We start from the raw sequence: 20,877 nt of genomic DNA on the forward strand, positions 1-20,877 counted from the left end.
TCAGAAGGATGTGAAAAGATCCTTGTTTGCAAAGTACCATCGCCGTGGTTAGTAAAGGTAAAGGGACCCCTGACCATCAGGTCCAGTCGTGACCGACTCTGGGGTTGCGGCGCTCATCTCACTTTATTGGCCGAGGGAGCAAGCGTACAGCTTCTGGGTCATGTGGCCAGCATGACTAAGCCGCTTCTGGCGAACCAGAGCAGCGCACGGCAGTGGCGTAGCGTGGGGGGGTGCAGGGGGGGCCGGCTGCACCGGGCACAACATCTGGGCGTTAGGGTTAGGGGGCGCAAATCCACGGGTTAGGGGGCGCAAATTACTTGCCTTGCCCCGGGTGCTGACAACCCACGCTACGCCACTGGCGCACGGAAATGCCGTTTACCTTCCCGCCAGAGCTGTACCTATTTATCTACTTGCACTTTGACGTGCTTTCGAACTGCTAGGTTGGCAGGAGCAGGGACCAAGCAATGGGAGCTCACCCCATCATCACTGTGGTTAAGAGTATGCAAAAGCTGTTGGTCTCCACATAAATATGACACAGGAAGAAGTAAAACAGATTTCTCCACTGTTGCCTGCAGCACAATGCCTTTCCCAGCCTGTTGCCTTATTGGGGATTAGACGTTGGTGTATAATGCCAGTGGCAGATGCTTGTGAGAGGTGTGGAGAAGAGTCTTTTTTGTGTTTGTGTGTGTGTGTGTGTGTGTCTTTGCCACTAGAGGGTGCACACACCGTACTTCCCTTAAAACACACAAGCATTCATTGTCAAGTCTATTTACAAAGGGCACATTCAGACATCAAAAATTTGTTCCACGCACCTAAGGTTCTCACATTTTGTACTAACCTTGCAGGGTTGTTTGTTTTAATTTTTTGGTTTTACGGGGGGGGGGGGAATATTCACGAAAATTTAGCAGGTGAAATCTGCCCCTTTCCCTTTGTGCAAGACAAAGCTCGCCCAGTTTTATTCCGGTTATGCTGCAGATAAAGGGATACGAGCGAAGCCAATATAAACACCGACAGCCGTATTTACAGTCCTGGGCCAATTTTATGAAAGAACCAGCGATCTGGGAAGGATCTAAGGAATGTGAGACTTCATTCCAATGAGCAGAGCACCCAAACCAAAATTTAAACTTGCCCCATCCTCACTAATTGTTTTAGTTACAAAATTTCTGTTCAGTATTGCCTTAGCTACCGTATTTCTAGGGACGCGGGTGGCGCTGTAGGTTAAACCACAGAGCCTAGGACTTGCCGATCAGAAGGTCGGCGGTTCGAATCCCCGCGACGGGGTGAGCTCCCGTTGCTCGGTCCCTGCTCCTGCCAACCTAGTAGTTTGAAAGCTCGTCAAAGTGCAAGTAGATAAATAGGTACCACTCCAGTGGGAAGGTAAACGGCGTTTCCGTGCACTGCTCTGGTTCGCCAGAAGCGGCTTAGTCCTGCTGGCCACATGACCCGGAAGCTGTACGCCGGCTTCCTCAGCCAGTAAAGTGAGATGAGCGCTGCAACCCCAGAGTCGGTTAGGACTGGACCTTATGGTCAGGAGTCCCTTTACCTTTACCTTACCGTATTTTTACTCTCATCAAAAATCTATCAAAAAATTGTCTTGGAGAGATTAACATTAATGCAACAATTAAAAAAAGCAATGTCGTTTGACTTCATAGTGACTTTGCTATCAATCCAGTTGAGGCTACAGCTTGCCTAGGATTATGGGATCGTTTTCGGTTGATGGAGCCAGTTGATGGGGACCACCAGCTTGCTGTCTGTGATTTATCCAACCATATACCCTCTGGAGGCCTGCTCTTCATGGCTGATTAAAGTCAGCCAGAGTGGGGTGGCTGGGAGAATCCAGAGTGTTGTGATGGGGAGCTGGCAGCCACACTTAAAGAGGCCGTGGTACACCTGCTCCTTAAAAAGCCCATGTTTAAACTCAATGGCATGGCATATCTACCAGCCAGCTGCCCATATTTCAGGAGTGCCAGAGAGAGTGTGGTGGCAGAGTAACAGCAAGAGTTCCTGATGATACAAAACCATTCCCAAAGTTATTTCATCCCCTAAAAATATTTATGACCTATTTTTCCACGAGTCCCTTCCAACTCTACAATTCACGACTGTATGAATAAGTAAAAGGAAACAGAAGTTAGCTATAGGGTTTTCTGAAGGCTTTACTCTGGATGTAAAATGGCTGGATTCTGTAATTAAAAGAAGAAAATACACAAAAACTTGTTTAACGAAGAGAATTCTGAAATTTATTTGGAAAAATAGGTCATAAATATTTATGGGGGGGAGACTCTGGGATATGGTTTTGTATCATTGTCTGAAAAAGAGAGAGAGAAAGCTGTTGCTGTTTTCATCAAAAATAATGTTATAGAAACCTCTGTTACAATCTGAATGGCTGTGTCTTCCTCACTGACATAGTCTCTAGCAACGCGCATCAAATTCAAGATAATATCCCCATAGGAGGTGTCCTGCACTGCCGATTTCTCAGCTGAAATTGCAGCGACAATCCAGTTTCTTCTCTAAAGGAATAACCAGTAGTTTCGATTAATTCAGCATTTTAGCTATGGCTTGCTGAACGTTGCTTTCATCACACCTGCCACAGAGGAGATTCACCACTCTTTGCCAAACACATCTCTGTTTGTCGTCAACGCACTGGTAACTGTTTCTAGGTGCATTTCCATGGCCTCGTGTGAAAACTCACAGCTACCAAATATGCATTTACTTCCCAGTGCTAACAAAGATTTGTTTTGCAGTGCTGTACGAATGGGACTAAGTGACTGAAGGCACAAACAAGCAGGCTTGGCTCACTTTCATGGTGGATGATTCAATCAATTGCCTCCAACAGCACGGCTTTCCTTACAGTCGAATGCTCTGCTTCATTGGAGTTTGTGGGTTCTTGAACTTTGTTGATAATTCCCAGCGAGATGACTGCATGCTGATGGATCTGCAGCAGTCCCAGAAGCTTCACAGATACCAATGGAGCTCAGGTCAAAGTCATAGGGGTCATCCTGGAGATCAGTTGGCAGGATCATCACGATCCTGCTGAGTTTTCAATATCTTCCGCCAGCACATCACTTAAACGTAAAAGGAGGCAATATTAGCTTGAGTATGACGACTTTGATTGATTTGGGAGGAGGGCTACTTTACATATTGGGTGCTATTCAGCTAAATAAATAGTGTACAAGTTTTGGGCCATGCAGGTGAACTCTCCCCCTTCTCTTATATAGGCTGCTTACCTTTAAACTAGACTTGGACTGGATATTGCTGAAAAGGACCTTCAAAGGACACCTTCAACTAGAAGGCTGTTCTCTGTCAAGTGGGAGATACGGCCACCCTGGAATTGTTACAGCCACCAAGTTCAGCTCTCGGGCTTGTTCAGTAGCAATTGCAGTTCTCACTTCTCTTGGTTCTTCTACCTCCCTGTGCAGAGCTCTGCAGCCCTTGGGAGACAAATCATGCCAGCATATGGGGTCCTGCTCACATCCAACTCAGGCATGTGGACTCCTTAGCAAAGGAGGAACGCACTGCATTACCCTATATGGCTTTATCCCAGCCAAGTTCTGATACTGTCAATCAGAATATTCTGGTCCTGGCCTGACTAAATCCTAGCACATCTGGAAGATGGAGAGACCCTTTGCCACCTTTAAAGACTTCCATGTGTGGGCAGAAAAGCTCTGAAGACTTTGCTCCCAATAAGAATATGAGTTCTAATTTCATCATTTAGAAAGATCAAGTGATTCTTTAGTTGGTTTTACCCCAATGCTGTCAACTTTCAGATTTGAAAATAAGAGATCAGCAACCTCGAAAATAAGGGATCAGCAGCCTCACCTGTCCCTGGGACAGTCTACGTGATATCTAACAATCCGGGATAGCAGTGGGAAACAGTGCTGGAATAAGGGAATTCCCACAAAAAAGGGAAGGTTGAGAGCTATGATTTAACCATATCAGCCAGCAGTTAACCGGCAGCATGTTTGCCAGGACTAAGCCAGGGCTGATCCATTCTCAGTAAATTACTTTGTTCTCAATTTGTGGTGTGGTTTTATGAGTAGGTCTGTTGCCTCATAATATTCCATGTATCTCTGTTTAGCAAGTGATTGATCTAAAGTGAAATTAATATATTTTTACTACTGTTCACATGCTATTGAAGGCAGAATTCTGAACATGTATTTCATCAGTGTGCAGTAATTGACTTAAAACACGGCTCATTTTTTCTCCATAGCTTTACTCTCTCAGAAATGTGCAACATGAACATAATAGTGTTAAGGAATCAGAAAAATAAAACAAAATAACTTAATGCATACAAGATTTTCAGACTGTCAAAATTTCAACAATTGGCCTTTTTGTTGAGTAAAATCAGCACATTTGTTAATCAAATTAATTTAAAAAGCTTTTCAAAATAAAAGCAATGCTTAAATAAATATAGTCTCTTATATCAATAGAACACTACTTTCTAATAGAGGTAATGCAGATACATACTCAAGCACTGAGAAGATTGAAATATAGGAACACCATTAAGAATGTTTGAGCCAGACATTATGAAGGATGGTAAAATGAAGACTTTTTGTTTTTGGTTTTCTTATGGCCTCCAGCTTCACCAAGAGACAGAACCCTAGCACACAACAGTTTCAGCATGAAGTTGAGAATCGCTGGCAATCATTAAATTTCCCAAGCTATTTATTTCTGCTCCTATGCCTTCTGTCAAATTCCTTCAAATTTCTAGCACATCACGTTCACCCAATCACACTGGCGTGGTGGAAATGTGACTTGGGTAGACTGGGGAGGAGCCATGTTTGCGCTGGAATAGTCATGTGACTCATGCACCACTGTTGACGCACTGTCAGCTTTGTCACAGCCCAGCAAATTAGTGTATTTATATAATGACATCAATGCGCATAACACTCCACGTAGTAACATGGTAAGTTTGATCATGTGATTTTCAATAGCTGGTCAGGTTAGAGTTTCATTCAACCACTCAGCTCTCACCCGATCATCCCTCTCTTCCCACCAGCTGTATTTCATTGTGTGCTTGCCCTTGGACATAGCAAAATAAGGCTATTGTGTGTTTGCCTTAGGCCCGCTTCTCATGTGAAAGGTGTGAATTTATTCTCACAACTCTCCCTGAAAAGACAGGCTGAGAGAATAACACCACACACAACTAGCGCTAGAGAGAAAAGGCTTGAGCACTGTAGAGCAACGGCAGTTCAGCAAGTCTTTCTTCCGAGTAGCATCATTCCATGATGTTACCTCTACAGTGGTATCTCAGGTTACATACGCTCCAGGTTACAGACTCCGCTAACCCAGAAATAGTGCTTCAGGTTAAGAACTTTGCTTCAGGATGAGAACAGAAATTGGGCAGCAGCAGCGCAGCAGCAGCAGGAGGCCCCATTAGCTAAAGTGGTGCTTCAGGTTAAGAACAGTTTCAGGTTAATAACAGACCTCCGGAACGAATTAAGTACTTAACCCGAGGTACCACTGTATTTTGAAAAAAATAATAATAACGAATTCCTAGGCCCACAAATAACCCAGAGATGCATTTTAAATACAGTGGTACCTCAGGTTACATACGCTTCAGGTTATATACGCTTTAGGTTACGGACTCCGCTAACCCAGAAATATTACCTCGGGTTAAGAACTTTGCTTCAGGATGAGAACAGAAATTGTGCTCCGGCGGCACGGCAGCAGCAGGAGGCCCCATTAGCTAAAGTGGTGCTTCAGGTTAAGAACAGTTTCAGGTTAAGAACGGATGAATTAAGAACAAATTAAGTACGTAACCAGAGGTACCACTGTACTTGTATTCCTAGCCAGAGGCGTAACTTCCGTTTGAATTCAGGCCCATGTTTGACATGTATCCTGAGAAATAGCCCTTGCTGATTTTATGTGGGATTTTTCATAGGAATAAAGTAAGCAGAATGAAGTTCTTTGAGCTTTATCTCAAGCTCACAGTTTGTATAAACTTCCTTCAGGTAATGACGCTGGGAAACATTCCAGAGTTACTAAGGAGCACCTTCGTATTCTATTATGTCTAAAGGAATATTTGATATCTCACATTTCATAACCAAAGCTTGGAAATCACTCTATCCCTAATTTTGCAGAGCTGAAATATAACCCTGGCTTCCTTGCATGAATCAAAATGGTCAATTTATTCTATTAAAATGAGTTCATTTCAAATCATGATTAGCCAAAAAAAAAAAAAAGTTAGTGGAATGTTCATCAGAAGTCCCATTGAGATCTATCCAAAAAAATTCTGATTGTTTAATATTTCATCAACTTAATTTAATAGGTAAATTAATTATTTATCATTCCCACTATGCTGAGGAATCCATTATTCATCCATGCCAATAAAAGATTAGGTTCATGTGTGTGCTTTCTTCTGCTGGTAAAATCTGTATTACATAGTTGGAACAGCACAGTTTATTAGAAGCTGCCACTAAAGCAACAGTATGGTACAAAGAAGCATTAAAACTAATGTGTTATGCATTCTCTCTATCCACCAAGATCTTCAGAATGATAAAACCAGTGCTTTTTTTCTGGGGGTACGCAGGGGTACGCATACCTCTAAACATTTTGTGAACCTAAGTTTGTCCTCATTGAGGGGCAGTATTTCAATATGAGTAGGAAAATGAGAGTACCCCTAAACATTTTTAAAGAAAAAAAAGCACTGTGTAAAACTCTGATCAAAGATGCCAAAATAAATAAGGAAAAGGGCTAACAATATAACTTCATGACAGAGCATTTACTAGATCTCTCCACACAAACACACACACACAGCTTGGCTTTATTAGAAATATCACTACTTCAAGAGTTTAAACTTGGATAAATGAACTCAGATAAAACACTGGCATTGTGAGGATTTTAATACTTCTGATATCCGGTAGAGGGCAATCTAGTGCGGTCTTTTCTCTTTCTCTTTTTAAATGTGTTAAAAAAATAATTTCGGGCTATTGAAATATATGCCATGCCAGACAGCGATGGTCTTCTTTCACAGCCTCCCATTCTCATCGCCAGTCTCCTTTTCTTCTATTGCCTCCAGGCACCGTTTGGACTTGGCATCCAAAATCCCAGTTCTGCTGAGTCCACATGACAAACAAGCCAGTTGGACCTGCTTCATGTTCTCTATGGCTTCGTTCTTGGCGTTCTTCAGTAGATCACCTTGTCCCTGCAAATACACAACAAGCACACAGAAAGAAGATGAGTCGTGAATAATGCAAGTCCTTAAAAAGATAAAGAAGGGCTGTCTTTCCTCTCTCTCTCTCTCTCTCTCTCTCTCACACACACACACACACACACACACACAAACACATACACTTTGTCACAGCATAACATGCACAGACAACTAGTCTCACCCAAGAGTGAATGATAGTGGATGCAGCTGGTCTCTCCAATTTAATACATTATGAGCTGTTAGCAATTCAAGTGAGTTATTAACGCCTCTTTAACCCATCTCCTGGCACTAGAGAAAATGGACAAAATCCAGCTAGCAAAAAGGTGCCTTAAATCCTATTGAAAATAACAGTTCTTAATCATGTACACCCATGCTTTGGACTGATGAAGCTGACTCCTGTCTGGACAATGCTGCTGAGAGCAAATGCTTAAGGGGGGGGACACCTTTGGAGAACGTAAGAATCAAACCAGAGTAGACATTTGTTAATCAGCTGAAACACTGAGCCAGCATCAGAACAAACATTTACATCCTCCATTCTTGTTAATGTTTTAGTTGTAATAGTATCCATGGTATAATTATTCAATAGTTTTATATAAAATCAAGAGTGGATCCAAAATAATCAGATCCCCCCCCCCCCAACATTTCAACTAAAGGGCTTATTGAGGTAGGGGGTTAGAAAAGCTGTAATGAACATATTTTCCCCGTTCCATTCTGTTTGTAGGCTCACTCTGTCCTGCATTCCTAATTCCCCTTGCCTTCTAGTTCAGCTTGCAAAGTTTCCAAAATTAATTTTGGAATTGGCACATACAGTTTACTGTAGTACAGGTTACTGGCGAGTACCAAGGAATAAACACATTAATAAACTAAATCACAGTGCAAAACTAATAAAACCCAATCCATGCAATGATGCAATCACATCAGAAAGGTTCACCATCACCACCCCCAAACCTCCACACAGAGAAAGCACATGTAAGTGCTTTGGTGGTGATGTGAAGGGCCTCAGATGGGGTCTCTTCACACAACTGCTTGATGTATCTCCAGTGGGAGTTACTCTGCTACGTTCAGCACATGAAGGAGAAGGTCTTGTGAACCAGAAAGAATTAATTTCCGTGCTGTGATTATTTAATCAATGAATATGTGCATGTCAGCAATCTTATAAGGCAGGAAAATGCAAACCAAACTATAGCAAACTGCGCATGCACAGCCATCTGAACTTAAGTCTGGAACTCAAAACCAGATCCCAGCACTTTGACAGAGTTCCGCCAGCTTTTAGATTCGATTTTTGGCATTTGTTGGACAGATCATGAGAGTGATGATGCTGCTTTGGAGACAAGACCAAGTCACCAGGAACCACAAAACTGTGTGAAAAATTCACATGGGGAGGAATCTGTAAGCATCCCTACAGAAAAGCTCCTCTTTGGGGACATTTTAGAAGAGCACTGCAGCCACCGAGGATCAAAGACATGCAGGTCCTTAAAAACACTAGCCATAAAAATAGAATGGAGAAATCTGTCAAGCACAACTCCCACAGACGTAACTGTAAGCTTCGTGTTCTAGCTGAAGGGCAGAAGAGAACAAATCAAATAAATGAAGGTTAGGGCTTACACCTTTCCAGGAAACACAGGATTACTTCCAAAAACAGAAGCTCCATGCCCACAGAAAACTCCATGCCCACACCTGCATAGCCAGTGATGTGGAGCAGGCAAGGAAGCAGCACAATGCAATGATGCCAGTATTCGCATAGCCTAGAAATTTCAGCCCATCACCACATTCTCCGCAAAGGATAGAACCGGAACACAAGAGAGGAAATATCCTGTTGCTACTGTGCACTGTGACCACCATATTTCTTACAATCATTACAATTCACCTTTTTCTCCCCACAGAGAATGATCCCAGCGTGGTGTAGAATACGAACCTGCAAATGACCAAAGGGAACAATCTCAAGAAGCGTGAGAAATACATTTTTGCCGCATTCAGTGCAAACCTGTAGACATCTGCCATCACTCAGCTCATGCACAATCCCCCCGTTTTAGCAAATTTTGGCACTTAGTGAGAACCGTTGTGACTCGATGATGCACTGACACATGCCATGTGATTCTGCATTCACCCCGTTACTCCAGTCCTGGCAAACAAGTTGAGAGAGACAATGGTAGCTGGCAAGGTTCAGAACCAGTAAACAATGCTTGGGAACAATAGCAACTAGATATACCAGCGTGAGCTAAGATTGCATCACAAACTGATAACGTCATTCAGTCATTCTGCTAAACAACTTAGTGATACAAAGGAGCCCCTGTTCAACAGGACGGCTCTAGTGTGATTTCTGTGCCCATCCAGCCCTTTATGCCAGACTTCTTTTAAATATCATCACAGCTTTAATTGGTCAACTGCTTCACGGCTCCTACAAAGAGAGCATTGGCATGTAGGAATGACACATGTAACACAGTGTAACTGCACACAGTGTTTCCGTTCCATCCATGTACACTAAATACATGGACATGAAGTGAAAATACTCATGTAAGAGACAATCAGACATTATGATCTGCAGATCTGCTTCAGTTATGGAGAAAGCGCAGATAAGCATATGTGAATATGTGTATGTGTGTGGATGGATGGATGGAGAGATAGAGATAGAGATAGAGATAGAGATAGAGAGAGATAGAGAGATAGAGAGATAGAGAGATAGAGAGATAGAGAGATAGAGAGAGATAGAGATAGAGATAGAGATAAAATAGTCTCTAGGATGGGTAGAATCCAAATCTTTCATTGAGACCCAGGAGCAGGTATGAAAGTTGTAAGGGCCACTCATCTTGCATTCGTTATTGTTGTATTGAATGATCATCCCAGAAAATCACCCTACGATTTCCTGTTTTGAAGGTGCCAGCAACAGATTGTATCACTGGATTACCTGGGGATCATGCAATAAACTAACTGGCAATCATAAATGTTTGTGAATCATTCATATACTCCCATGTTGATCAAAGCTAAATACCATGGGTAGACAGATGGATTGGCATTGCATCATTGATGAAATGCAGTGATTTCTTGTCAACTGATGGCTCTAACAAGACTGTTCTCAGAGTTCAGTCACGACAGAGGGATGTAAAGCAATTCAGTTTGAGCACTAAAAAAAATATCAGGGCTATACTGTTCACCACAACTCTAAAACATATAATCCTTCACATTGCCGTTACATAGATTTCCTTTTATTTAAGTCACTTGTTCTTAGAGTGGCATGTATAGAATTTTTGAAGGAAATTTGGCAAGCGTTTTCCTGCTTGGATGGGATGGGAGAAAAATTGGATTCAGCTCACATTCATAAATCTACCTAATTTGCACTTTCTAAAACAGTTTGTGAACTGAAGGACAGCCATTCTTCAAAAGTTGCACTTCTCCAAATTTTGCAATGCAGTTCTCCAGCCAAGTAGTGCATACACTTTACCTTAGCATACACATTATTATTATTTATTATTATTATTATTACTACTACTACTACCGCTTCAGCAATTAAAAAATAAAACATCAAGAACATAAAAAGAGCCATGCTAGATCAGACAGATGGCTGCATGAATCCTGCAAGCATTCTCCTAGAATCATAGAATCATAGAGTTGGAAGAGACCACAAGGGCCATCGAGTCCAACCCCCTGCCAAGCTATTTCCAACAACTGCTATTAAAGGTATACTGACTCATTGAGTGGAGGCAGAACATAACCCTCAAGAATAGTAGCCATATCCTGCGTAAATAAGCCATCCAAGTTTGTGGGCATCTCCGCCTCTTGTGAGAGCAAATGCCATAGTTCAGCTATGCACTGTGTGAAGAAGCACTTTTTTGGCCTGTCCTAAATCCTCCAACATCCTGCTTTTAGTTTTATGCATTTTAATTCTAGGAGAAAGAAAAACATTCCCAAATTCAAATTGCAATGACAATGTATATTGCAATTTGATACGTACATCCCCACTCCCCACTTTTCTTTAAAGTTTTGTTGGCCTTTGAGGAAAACACACACACACACACAAACCTGCTTCATGTGAGCAAGGCAAGAAAGCAAATAATGGTTCTGAGTAACATCTCACAAGAAAATGAATGACAAACATAGGTCTCTTGTGGCAATACTGTTATACTTCTGCAAGGGCTAATTTCCCCGGACATGCTCTTGTTGAGAAGCCATCTGTTTGCTTTGAGAAAATTGGCTGTGAATATAATCTACTTAAAAGGGGGAGGTGCCAGCAAAATTATGTCAACACCTTAAGAAAACCAAATACTAGAAAGAATGTGGGGTTAGTTCCAAAAATCTGGTTAAACCAAAATAACCCCAGGAAATAAGTCAGTGCAATAACCTGAGAGCACAGAACCATTTTCTTGGCACACACACACATAAAGAACTCGTTATTTCTGTCAGACAAAGAAAAATCACATTCCTCTATCCTAACCTTCGAAGGCTCCTGCTTCTTTAGCTATTGATGTTATCATGGAGTCTAGAAATAAGTATCAAACCGTAAGAAAAGGTTAAAGACAGTGTCTGGTAGGATGATACAGTAGGGTGTTTTAATGCTGTATTGTGTTTTTAATATTCGACTGGGAGCCGCCCAGAGTGGCTGGGGAAACCCAGCCAGATGGGAGGGATATATATAATAAATTATTATTATTATTTTATTATTATTTTAATAAAATAGTAAAGGGCTTCTATAAAAGGTGGGAACATTTGGCAAACACCATTGCCTTCAACAAAATGCACTCCCCCTTTCATCAATTTTTCAAGAAGGCCATCTTCCCAACAGTTATCTCCAGAGGGAACATCCTCCAACACACATTTAGGTAGGTGGGCGATACCTGATCGGGTAACTGATCAAAGTAACTGGACTTCACTAGCAGCTTCTCCATGGTTCCTGTCCAGAAGGCTCAGCAAACATCCATACATCATTTTATTTCAGCACCATTTTGGTTTGAAAACTAACCCTCCTAGTCACAGCCACATCATTGCACAGCAAATCCTATTGGGTTACATGATGACAAAACTGAGGGGAAACGTGATCACTGTAGTCAAATCTGATTGGGTGGAGGATGATGTCACTATTACTAGGAAGAAGGAGGGCTATTTTTTCAAAGAAGAAGATACTGAAGTCACCACCATCTATAAATGTAAGCAACATGGTTTTGCTGGGGGCATCTGGCGAGCTATGGCCCCGCTAAGGGCTGAAAAGCAGAAATGAAACAGGTGCCTTCATTCTACTATGTGATCATGAGAGCACCAGGGTACCACACCAATCACACAGGTTGGTTTTACCTGCACTGAGGACACATCTGATGTGCAGCTGACTCACAGATCTGTGCTTCTGCAGGCACAGAATGACCATCAGCCTCTTACATATGCACATTTGTGGGGATATGTAAAGCCAGGGATAGAAGAGGAATCACTGGTGATATTTCTGAGCCCATCACCGATGATTACTTCTGTTGAGATACTGTTCAGGAGGTTGCGTTTGGCATTTATTTGCTCCCTGGTGAGCCACTGCTTTGCCTAATGATGACTCATGCTCTTCCAGACTTTCCTTCAAGGAACTTGCCAAAGCAACCATCTGCATATATAGTAAGCACACCACAAAGGAGTACCAGATAGAGTTGCTAGTAATGTTTGTTTCAATGAACATTAAGGGCCCTGGATTATTCTCCAGCTCAGATTACCATCTAAATCAGAATTCTTGGTTTACCCCCTCCCTCCCGCTCACTCAGCCTCCCTCCCCCACCAATTTCCCACCAACCCCTTTTAAAACACTTTTTCCTGACCACCAGCCTGGCAGCAATAAGACGGATGCTCCAGGCACTACGAGAGATAAGGAAGGCGGTACTGAAGTAGCCCTGGGGAAATCACTTTCCCACGGACCCCTGCAACCTTTTGTCCTGGCACACTGGTGTGGAGGGAGAGACCTCATTTTCTTTGCCTCCCAATGGCTGGAGTGCCACTGGCGGCTCTGTCACTGGATTGACCAGTAGGTAGTGTTAAAGTGTCGGAGAACAGGGTGCTTGGGTCGAGGATTCTGCTTTGACTCAGAAATCAGTCTAGCTATTTCATTTGGGAAAAGTAACTTGGCTGATTTCCAAGCCAAAGCTTACGCAACCTGAGGGTGGTTCACCCATCACAGTAGCCAAGACAGTAAGTTATGTATTCAGAACTGGGAAGTAAGAAAATGGAGCAGTATAAAGTTATTCCTTTTAAGGCCTTAAAAGTAAAATCTAGGATGCATGTCAGCTGGAAATCTGAAGGCATGCTTTCATAATCTCTGTACGGAAGGTTCACAATAAATGAGTAACTAGAAACATTTTACAAAGATAATATACACGAAGGGACTTAGCTAATGCATGGTAGGTGCAATGATATATTAAATATTGTTTTTAAACTAAGGATTAAACTCCACAAATCTGGAATGGAGTCCCTAAAATGGTTGCCAAGCTGGTGCCAAGCATATTGCTCTGCTTTCCTTTGGACCATATCAACAAGGTTTGAGTGGGGTGCTTTGTCACCTGGACAGCCCAGGCCCTCCATACACGCTGCCGAGGCTTGTGCCCCAGGGAGGTCACTTTGGTGATGCTAATGCAGTTGTTGAAGCTACCAGCATGAGTTTGACTAAACTGCAGGAGGCAGTGGAAGACAGAAGGGCCTGGCGTGCTCTGGTCCAAAGGGTCAAGAAGAGTCGGACACGACTAAATGACTAAACAACAACAAAGCAGTTGTTTGACTTCACCCCCAGAGGCACACTCCATTGACTCTCAAGACAAACAGATGCCAACAACAACGTTTTTATATACCCCCCCTAAAAAATCCCATGCCTTAGCCATGATAACTACCGTATTTTTCGCTCTATAGGATACACTTTTTCCCTTCTAAAAAGTAAGGGGAAATGTGTGTGCGTCTTATGAAGCGAATGCAGGCTGCGCGGCTAAGCCCAAAGCCAGAACAGGGAGACGGAGCGCTATGCAGCGCTCCATCTCGCTGTTCTAACTTGGGGTTAGCTGCGCAAAGCCTCCACAGGGCAGCGGGGTGAAGGCACCCCGCTGCCCTGTGGAGGCTTCAAAGGCTGTCCCCGAAGCCAGAACAGGGAGGCGGAGCGCTGCGCTCCGTCTTGCTGTTCTAGCTTGGGGATGGCCCAAGGGGGTGAAGGCAGCCCGCTGCCCTGTGGAGACATCATAGGCTGTCCCTGAAGCCAGAACAGCAAGAGGCTATCCCAGAAGCCAGATCCCTCTTGCTGTTCTGGCTTCTGGGGTTCAGATTTTTTTTCTTCTTGTTTCTTCCCCCCCCCCCAAACTAGGTGCGTCTTATCATCCAGTGTGTCCTATAAAGCGAAAAATACGGTATTTCTAAAGATTTTTATTATCTGTAGCAGATTTGTATGCTTTTCAAAAGTGACAACAGGAGAAAAGAACAGAGACAGTGAAAGAGTAGGGGTTTAAGAAGGTTGCTTATATTTCAAGAACAGGTGAAATGAGTTGCCAGAGGCAGGGCTTATAGCACCCAACAGCTGGAATTAACAACCCCCCACCCATTTTTCCATCCTTCCCACGTGAGATAGGATTCATTCATTAGTATCCCCTGTCAAAACAAAAGCAGGCTGTGAACAAGAGACACAACACATGGGATTTAACCTGTGGGCCATCAGTGAGGGGCAACAGAGAAACCATTCAAATAATCAAGGAAAAATCTTAGCAGCCATAGGCTAGAGGTCATTTCATAGCATCTGACTCCTTTAACAGCTTCCAGCCCACTGATCTGAGCCACAGGGGTTCTATTTGCATGTTTAAGACATGAACTCTGGCACTCAATGGGTGAAGTGAATTCCTGCTTAACTATTCTCCACACTGGAATATGTATTTACACAATTTTGATAAGTGGTTAGACAATAACTATTATGAAGCTGTCACAAAGCTGAAGGTACAAAACAGCTAGCAAGATGAAACCAACCTGTAATCTACATACATGTCGATTCCCCATCAGATTTTATTTCCTTGACATTGAACATCTGAACATATTTGGAACTGCATCACAAGTAAAAGGCTTTTCCCCACAATTTCCTGAATCAATGGTTGCACCATGTAATTGTATCCATACAGTCCTTAACATTGTTAAACATGGCAAAGACTTTCAGTGCCTAAACTTAAGCTTTCACTGAGAGCTGTATATTAAATAGCCCCTTCACTTTATTTAAAGTGCAAAATCAGACATCCTACAACAAAAGAATCTTAAACAAGTTAATTATGAGGCTTTATGCTTTCCTCAGTTCTGAAAGGCCTGGACTGTGGATTATGATTAAACAGGCCTATTAAAGCAGAGAAGATTAGTTTGGCTAATTCCTTAATAGTCTGGAGAGAATTCGCTGTACTGCTAACTGGCTGTTTCAAGGCCCAAGGCAAAATCTGAGCAACTGAAGAGGCCGAGAGAGAGAGAGCGCAGCTGTCTTGCCTGCTGCAACACCTTCAGTTAATTAAGACATGGTGTATCTCAGCTTCTTTTTCCACATGTTGGAAGAAGGCAGTCTAAAAACATCTTGGGACGGAGCAATGGGAGCTCACCCCGTCACAGGGATTTGAACCGCTGACCTTCTGATCGGCAAGCCCAAGAGGTTCAGTGGTTTAGACCACAGCGCCACCCGCGTCCCTATGGGAAGATAATCACCTGTAAACTGAATATCTCAAAGTCACAGAGCAGCCAATGAAAGATACATCCCAACGGGATGTATGTATCACCAAGGCAAAATTTTGGTCACAATTTTGGTACACAAACAAACAACTCCAAATGACCAGATGCCTGATAGATGGTGAGGGTAAAATCAGAAAGATAAGCCTACAGAAGATAAGTCCTCAGCCTGTATATATATTTTTTTTAAAAAGATAAATGAAATGGAAAGTTTTGGTATTAACATGTAGAAATCATCAAGCTAGACTAAAGGTTGCTCCAAGATGTTGGAAGACCCTGCAGGAGCTCATGGAATATGGTGCATAGAACTGCATTAAATAATCAGCAAATATTGGGTGCAACACCTTACATGAATAGAAGCATGTTCCATTAGTCCAAAGGTATCACTGGATAGAACCTTAGCTCCATATCTTAAAATAAAATAATAATAATAATAATAATAATAATAATAATAATAATAATAATTTTTATTTATATCCCGCCCTCCCCAGCCGAAGCCGGGCTCAGGGCGGCTAACAACAATCAAATATTAAACAGTCAAATAATCACACATTCTAAAAATTTCATTATAAAATTAATTAAAATCAAATTAATGGCAACCGATTAAGCAAAGTTCTGTGCAGGTTGCCAGAGGAGGGAGTCAGGCTGCGCCCTGACCAAAGGCCTGGTGGAACAACTCTGTCTTGCAGGCCCTGCGGAAAGATGTCAGATCCCGCAGGGCCCTAGTCTCTAGTGACAGAGCGTTCCACCAGATTGGAGCCGCAGCCGAGAAGGCCCTGGCTCTAGTTGAGGCCAGCCTAACCTCTCTGAGGCCTGGGACCTTGAGGATGTTATTATTTGCAGACCGTAGGTTTCTCTGTGGGGCATACCAGGAGAGGCGGTCCCGTAGGTACGAGGGTCCTAGGCCGTATAGGGCTTTAAAGGTTAAAACCAGCACCTTAAACCTGATCCTGTACTCCACCGGGAGCCAGTGCAGCTGGTATAGTACTGGATGAATGTGATCTCGCAGTGAAGACCCCATAAGGAGTCTCGCCGCGGCATTCTGCACCCGCTGGAGTTTCTGGGTCAGTCTCAAGGGCAGCCCCACGTAGAGCGAGTTACAATAATCCAGTCTGGAGGACAGTTAAAAAGTGGACAGTTAACCACCCAACCTCTACCTAGCTACTCCCTAGCTAATATTTAGCTTCTCCTAGTTTGACTTATTAGCCAAAATTCAGAGCAGCCATCAACAACAGCATGCTACCAATTTATTCTCACTTCAGAGTAATGTAAGATGGCTTGGATGACCACCAAAGATTTTGGACCTCAGTAATAAAAGCCAATTAAACCATCATGCTATATTATGGCACTGTGCTTTAAACAAAATTCTGTGCCAGAACCTATGGTGAGTTCTTAGAGATCAGTGGTACAGTGCAAGATTCTTGTTTTGCTATGTCAAGCAAGATTTTTACAGCCAAAATGAGAACTGGCTTAAATGCAAATGATTTTTTTCCCTATCACCTTGCTATGCAAGCTAAATTATTGTGTATTAGCCTGTCAAATGTAACTAAAAATGACAATCTACCTCAAAAATTGTGATATTGGAATATCTGTTTCTCCAGAAAAGTAGAAGTGAATTTGATGTCTACAATATGTCTTAATCCTCAGGACCTCCACTGGACTCAATAACTGAATCCCGCTGTGTTTCTAATATACCTACCGTATTTTTTGCACCATAGCACTCCTTTTTTCCTCCTAGAAAGTAAGGGGGAATGTCTGTGCGTGTTATGGAGGAAATGCCTACGGGTGGCATGCCTATGGATTTTCCTCCTCTAAAAACTACGTGCGTGTTATGGTCGGGTGCGTGCTATAGAGCGAAAAATACAGTAATTCTTTCCTAGTTCATCATTACAACAACATAGAAAAGCTGGTATAACCACATCAGCAAGGCACAAAACTTTAACCAAGGTTCAGCTTGCAGATTATTTTAGCTGAATACTGACAGAGGTTTTAAATGTGAAATGTGACCATAACAAGAACATATATTATACAGGTACCAGTGGGGTCTGCAAGATAATGATGTGGTACTTCTGTTTGGGATTCCAGGTGCTCCATGCTATTTCATCACACCTGTTCCTTTTGCCAATCCTGACACTGCATTCAATGCCTACCATGTTTTTTTGTACTTCTCTAAACCTCAGAGGAACTCTGAGTCTGCTGATACCTCCCCTCTTATCATGGATGGTGCCATTTTGGCTACAAAAAAAACAGCACTCAGCACATTGAGATCACTAACAGTAGCATATACAACATTCATCTAGAAGCTGGGATTGACCTCAACTCCTTGATGTTACCCAGATTCCCACAGATGTAACATGCAAAACATAGGGACAAAAGATGGTGGGAAATCCAAAGGATTGGTCTGCCTCTCTTTTCTCATTCTGGAACAAACCTTGTCCCTTCTTCAACCTGGTACCACCAGATGTTTTGGCCTTCAAGTCCCATCACCCCCAGGCAGTTGGGCTAGTGGCCATGTATACTGGAAGTTGTAGTCCATAATAACCTGAAGGGCACCGGATTGAGAAAGGTTGCCTTAGACAGAAAGAGACTTGAAAGATGCCTGCTATTGTGCCTTCAAGGTTTTATCCATCCAATAATGTGAATCCAGAAACAACTATCTCCGTTCTCACCAGAGAATTGCATGGTGAACCTAAAGATGAGAATATGACAGCCTAGCCTGCGATTCTGCGCCAGCCCCTCCTGGGATCAGTGTCTGATGCTTCTCTGTTATACACTCAGATGACTCTCTCACAGCACATCTGACGTAGGAGTTGTCACCTTTTTCCTATTGTTGTCTAAAAATAAATCGAAGCCTTCAGGGATTGCCTCTCTGTGAAGTTTGGGCAAGCAGCGCTTCTTTAAAAAGCAAAGCAAAACAAAAACTATTAGTAGGAGGAATGAACAGAGGCTTTACTGCTCTATGCTCTTCTTGACATTCTCTGGTTCACTTGACCTATTTAAAGCTAGCTGTAAGCTGTCAAGGAATACAAAGTCAAATGACTGGCGTTTTCTAGCATTGTTTTTACTGTAAAGCCTCCTTTTTATCGAGAGCACTGTAATCCTTTGATCAGTTTAGCGACTCTGACAGCTCTGGTACAAATCCTCTTCAACACCTTCTACCTTAAGAGCTCATAAAAGCTGTCAGTCTCACCGTAGCTGGAGAAACAGCAGCAGTAAAACAGCTGCTCTTTGGTCTTGAGCCATCCAAATTCAATACAATATTACAAGGCTTTTGTTTTATCCTTGTAAACCAGAGGCTCTCCCAATCCCCACCTGCCACTCACATGCCACAGCTAAGCACCCCAAATGGTCAGGAAGCAATAAGAAGCAAACAAAAATAAAGGTGTTGTCCAGATTCAAGGCTCAAAGATGAAAAATTATCCCTGCACAGTGAAGATATAGTTGGGTATGGGCAGCAGGAAAGTTGTTTGACACCTGTGGAATCCAGGCAAATCTTGTAAGGTCCTGGCCAATTTGGTAATACACGCTGCACTATTACACTCTTTCCTCTTATGCTTTCTCCTTGTTGGGTAAACAGTTAGGAAGCTTCCCTTCTCTACACTTCTAAAGTGACTGCTATGACTTTGAAGTGACTACTCTGATATCTAACCCAATTACAGGGACATTTCCTTCTTGGCACAAAGCAATTCTCATGCAGCAAACAGCTCGACATACAGTTCTTGGGAGGTCAAGCATGGGAGATCTCTTCTGGTTGTAACAGTAAACATCAGGACGCTCCTATGTTATGTTTGAAGATAGATTCAAGTGATTGTCAGGAGATGAAGTGTTGTGGTTGCATTATCTTCTTGTTGTTGTTGTTTAGTCGTGTCCGACTCTTTGTGCCCCATGGACCAGAGCACGCCAGCACTCCTGTCCTCTACTGCCTCCCGCAGTTTGGTCAAACTCATGTTAGTAGCTTCGGGAACACTGTCCAACCATCTCGTCCTCTGTTGTCCCCTTCTCCTTGTGCCCTCCATCTCTCCCAACATCAGGGTCTTTTCCAGGGAGTCTTCTCTTCTCATGAGGTGGCCAAAGTATTGGAGCCTCAGCTTCAGGATCTGTCCTTCCAGTGAGCACTCAGGGCTGATTTCCTTCAGAATGGATACGTTTGATCTTCTTGCAGTCCATGGAACTCTCAAGAGTCTCCTCCAGCACTACAATTCAAAAGCATCAATTCTTCGGCAATCAGCCTTCTTTATGGTCTAGCTCTAGGGCTTCACAAAGAGATGCCTGAAAGCACCTTGTTTTAGCCAGTACAAAAGAGGCTGGACTAGACCAGTGATTTCAGGGGGGTGGGGAGTCTAGAGCACATCAAGCAGTCAGTCATAGCAGTTTTGTGAACACAGTCCACTTTCATATCCAGGAAACTAAAGTCAAGTTTATACAAACAGCAGAGTGGAGGTGGCAAAACTTCTGCAGGACTGTACCACTTCAGACGGGAGAATCTTACTTATTTACAAGGTTTATATCCCACCTGTCTTATTACCAAATGCTTGGTGATACAAAAAGCTCCTGGACATGGAAAGCTTGTAATTGGGAAGAAATGTTCCAGCCCAGCTGTCTTCCTGAGATGTTAGTTTTCTAAGGGCACGTAATTTTGTTGTGCACATAATTTTGTTTTACATGGGCATTATTCAGTCACATGACAACTCGATTCCCATCTGCCAAATGTTCCTAATACAGTCCAGGAACATTTTGCCACCTTACCTACTTACCTACAACCTACCTACTACATTCACGTGAAATGATTTCCAGGCTGTCAAATGATTTCCGGAGAAAGTATCCTTCCACAAAGAAGGAAGTCTCCCATCAATTTAACACAGTATAGTAGTATTGATTTTATTTAAACCCAAGATGTTATTTTATTGGGGCAGCATGAAGGCTCTTGTTTTTAAGGCCTGCTCAGGAAGCCACGCCAGCATAAAAATACATTTGTTTATTCAGTACTGTTTATGCTAGCATGGGATCTCAGAACATCCATTGCTTTTTTAAAAAAGGATCTA

General features: G+C 42.7%; 1 protein-coding gene and 1 long non-coding RNA gene across 3 annotated transcripts in view; one reads left to right on the forward strand and one right to left on the reverse strand.

Moving 5' to 3' along the window:
• LOC309363472 overlaps nt 1-6,691 on the forward strand; it is a 171,976-nt gene extending 165,285 nt beyond the window's left edge. Inside the window, exon 3 of the long non-coding RNA XR_014165360.1 lies at nt 5,545-6,691. This is a non-coding gene — a long non-coding RNA (uncharacterized lncRNA). The remainder of the gene's footprint in view (nt 1-5,544) is intronic.
• A 133-nt stretch (nt 6,692-6,824) lies between these two features.
• PLCL1 (phospholipase C like 1 (inactive)) overlaps nt 6,825-20,877 on the reverse strand; it is a 184,669-nt gene continuing 170,616 nt past the window's right edge. For both annotated transcript variants that reach the window (XM_081906701.1, XM_081906700.1), the window contains exon 6: nt 6,825-7,144. In XM_081906701.1, the coding sequence (XP_081762827.1) occupies nt 6,968-7,144 (177 nt within the window). In that variant the 3' untranslated portion in view covers nt 6,825-6,967. The remainder of the gene's footprint in view (nt 7,145-20,877) is intronic.

Source organism: Podarcis melisellensis, assembly GCF_964234715.1.
Source record: "Podarcis melisellensis genome assembly, chromosome: 1".
Lineage (NCBI taxonomy): Eukaryota > Metazoa > Chordata > Lepidosauria > Squamata > Lacertidae > Podarcis > Podarcis melisellensis.